This window comes from Octopus bimaculoides, chromosome 1, assembly GCF_001194135.2.
Source record: "Octopus bimaculoides isolate UCB-OBI-ISO-001 chromosome 1, ASM119413v2, whole genome shotgun sequence".
Classification (NCBI taxonomy): domain Eukaryota; kingdom Metazoa; phylum Mollusca; class Cephalopoda; order Octopoda; family Octopodidae; genus Octopus; species Octopus bimaculoides.
In genome coordinates this window covers 18,214,923-18,218,965 of record NC_068981.1, presented here as the reverse complement: position 1 = coordinate 18,218,965, position 4,043 = coordinate 18,214,923, and the positions used below count along the sequence as shown (strand labels likewise).

At 38.7% G+C, this 4,043-nt stretch overlaps 1 protein-coding gene across 1 annotated transcript in view; it reads right to left on the bottom strand.

Moving 5' to 3' along the window:
- LOC106867687 (uncharacterized) overlaps window positions 1–4,043 on the bottom strand; it is a 236,695-nt gene that overhangs the window by 57,376 nt on the left and 175,276 nt on the right. Inside the window, exon 11 of the mRNA XM_052974251.1 lies at window positions 3,669–3,775. Within this exon, the coding sequence (XP_052830211.1) occupies window positions 3,669–3,775 (107 nt within the window). The remainder of the gene's footprint in view (window positions 1–3,668; window positions 3,776–4,043) is intronic.

Genomic DNA, 4,043 nt, shown 5'->3' with positions numbered 1-4,043 from the left:
TATATATATATATATATATATATATATATATATATATATATATATATATATATATGCATTTGTATATGTATATATGTGTGTGTGTGTATGTATGTATGTATGTATAGAACATATTCCCATTGCAGTATTTATATATTTGTTTTTTCATTGGGGTGGATTCCTGTTGATGTATATATGTACATATTATATATGTGAGTGTACATGTGTGTATTTCTGTTTGTGTATGTTGTGTTGTGTGCATGAAGAGAAAGAGATTATTAGATATTTTGTTTAATGTATAGTTATATAGATTGTGTTATTCACCAGTATATTTGAATGCATAGCTGAATACGCATTTAAATAGTTCTATTGTTTATGAAATATTTACAACTCATTTACAATATCAAGCATGCAACATGGAGCATTTATGCATCAAACGATTGCAACATTGACTGGATCAGAATATATACATATACATACATGCATATGCACACACACACACACACACACACACACCTTATATACACTCATGTACATATACAATGAGCCACACTAGAAGATACTTGTCCATGGTATATATGTATGTCATCATTGTTACCAGTCATTTTACATTTACTTTCTACACAGTCAAGACTTGGACAGATTATAACGATCTGAGAAATTTCTCATTTAGTTTACTTCCCTCCTAGGCATAGCCAGAAAACCGTGCTCTTTTCCTCCGTTTTCATTTAACAAATAAATAGTAAACATTAGAAAGGGCCTGATGCCCTCTCTAATGTCAATCATTTTTATGGGCACATTTTTTTCATGGCACTAGGGAGGCTGTCATGCCCTTGAAAAGACAAAATATGGGCCTTCCTGAACTCCAAGATGCTTCCACACATTCTATCGGTCTCTTTTGCCAAACTGCTGAGTTACGTGGATGTAACACACTAGCATCAGTTGTCAAGTAATGTTGGGGGGGACAAACACAGACACACAAACATACACACACACATACATATATATATATGTATATTATACATACATATATATATATATATATATATACATACATATATTTGATGGGCTTCTTTCAGTTTCTGTCTACTAAATCCACTCACAAGGCTTTGGTCGGCCCAAGGCTATAGTAGAAGACACTTGCCGAAGGTGTCACGCAGTGGGATTGAACCCGGAATCATGTGGTTCGTAAGCAAGCTACTTACCACATAGCCACTCCTTTCAAAATATTCTTTTCTATTCTAGCCACAAGGCCCGAAATTTTGGGGGAGGTGTGGGGCAGTCGATTAGATCAGCCCCAGTATGTAACTGGTACTTAATTTATCAGCCATGAAAGGATGAAAGGCAATGTCGACCTCAGCAGAATTTGAACTCAGAACATAAAGACAGACAAAATACCACCAAGTATTTCGCCTAGCGTGCTAAAGTTTCTACCAGCTCACCGCCTTATCAATTCAAAATATTAGCATAGACCACTATGACCTTCTACATTAAACATCTTTATACCTTACAGAAAATAAAGGTGCAGGAATGGCTGTGTGGTAAGTAGCTTGCTTACGAACCACATGGTTCCGGGTTCACTCCCACTGCGTGACACCTTGGGCAAGTGTCTTCTACTATAGCCTCGGGCTGAACAAAGCCTTGTTAGTGGATTTGGTAGATGGAAACTGAAAGAAGCCCGTCGTATATATGTATATATATGTATGTGTGTGTGTATGTTTGTGTGTTTGTCCCCCTAGCATTGCTTGACAACCAATGCTGGTGTGTTTATGTCCCCGTACTTAGCGGTTTGGCAAAAAGTGATTGATAGAATAAGTACTATGCATCCAAAGAATAAGTCCTGGGGTCGATTTGCTCAACTAAAGGCAGTACTCCAGCATGGCCACAGTCAAATGACTGAAACAAGTAAAAGAGTAAAATAAAGTAAATCTTGAATGTGGAAAAGCTGTGAAAACAGCCTAGAATATTGGGCAAATACTCTTTGAAGATGAAACAAAATGTTGCCAGCTGGCAGCTAAAGAAGATCACACCCTGTACCTCTCATAGGCTCAGGGATAGTTGTATGGTTAAAAAGCTTGCTTCCCAACCATAGGGGCTAGGGTCCAGTCCTAAGACTATGGTCTTGGTTCCAGGAGCCAGGCAAAGCATTGTGTTCTTGAGTAAAACCCCTCATTTCACTTTGCACCAGGTAAAAATCATTCAGTAGGTAAAAATGAGTAATCCTACAATGGACAGGTATCCTGTCCAGCGAAGAATATATATTCATATGACTCAGGAAGGATCTGTGATCCTTTTGCTAGGTTTATAACGATTGGTGAATGAAGAAAATGTGAAAGTGGATATATAACTTGAGATGAAATGAACTAGTAAGTGACGATTTATTCTCTGTTATAAAATACAATGATTGCCATACATGAAATAAAATAATATAACAGGTTACAACAAGGATGTGTGAGAGACTTCATGGCTAGGCTGAGCTGTTGATCTAGTAAATGTAGTTGATGAACTGTTTGGTGGAGGGACTGTTTGGTGGAGGCAGCCATTGGTCTGTTGGTCATGTGATGTTCATACAGCAATGATGTAGACAGGTGGAGAAGATGAAAGTGGAGACTGGCTGGTGTTAGAACATCGTTGACAGAGATGAGTTGTGTGTGGTCACGAATTGCCATTCTTCAAGAGATCAGAAGGCTCCCAGAAGCTGGTGAAAGCTTTTCTGCCAAGAGAACACGGGATCCATTTTAGCACATCTGATTAGTTGTCCGTGTTATTTGACACAATTGTTTAGGAGACATTTTGCACCTAAAAACTAACCAATCAGAACAATGGTTACAACCTGGTCTTTATAGCTAAGTGTTCTCTGCTACATCCCAACAACAACTATAAATCCCAAGCAGGGAAAATAATTTGCTTTCTTTCATCTTATCAATCCGTTCTGCTACATGTTTATGTATATAAGGTGTCAAGCTGGCAGAATCATTAGCATGCTGGGTAAAATACTTAGCAGCATTTCATCTGTCTTTGTGTTCTGAGTTCAAATTCCACCAAGGTTGACTTTGCCTTTCATCATTTTGGGGTCAATAAAATAAGTACCATGTGAGGATTGGGGTCGATGGAATCGACTTAGCCCCTTCCCCAAACTTGCAGGCCTTGTGCCAAAATTTGAAACTGATGTATTTATGTATATACCGCCGGACTGGCCCTCATGCTGGTGGCACGTAAAAGCACCCACTACACTCTCGGAGTGGTTGCCATTAGGAAGGGCATCCAGCTGTAGAAACTCTACCAGATCAGATTGGAGCCTGGTGCAGCCATCTGGTTCACCAGTCCTTAGTCAAATCGTCCAACCCATGCCAGCATGGAAAGCGTACGTTAAACGACGATGATGATGATGATGATGTATGTACTTGTCTGTTTGTATGTACCTTTGTGCTGACATCATAGTTGTTAACAAGCATCATCATCATACAAGCAGTGTTGTTCATTTTCAGTCTTCTGGCCATGGAGAAAAATTACTTTACTTGGAAATAGATGAGGCTTTGGTAACAGGAAGAGCATTTGATTGTAGTCTGTCTGTCTCGACAAATTCCATTTGACATATGCAACTATGGAAAAGTGAATTTTAAACGATGATGATGACGACGGTGATGATGATAATATTCATAACAATTATAACTTGAATATCTACTTACACGATTGCCTGCGAAAGTTTTGAGATTTGGTGTGAGGTGGCATAGATGTCCAGGATACGTTGACTGTGCTGTGAGAGGAGATTGTTAATTCTGTTGGCAGCAGGTGTCTGTGAGAAATAACAACATTGAGGTGTTTATTCATTAGTGACACTGCATGAAATTACATTAAAATGTTTGCTTTCAAAAAGAGAAACACATAACTCACTATACTCTCTTTTGCTCTCTTTTGCTTGTTTCAGTCATTTGACTGCGGCCATGCTGGAGCACCGCCTTTAAAGTCGAGCAAATCAACCCCAGAGCTTATTCTTTGTAAGCCTAGTACTTATTCTATCGGTCTCTTTTGCCAAACCACTAAGTTACAGGAACGTAAACATA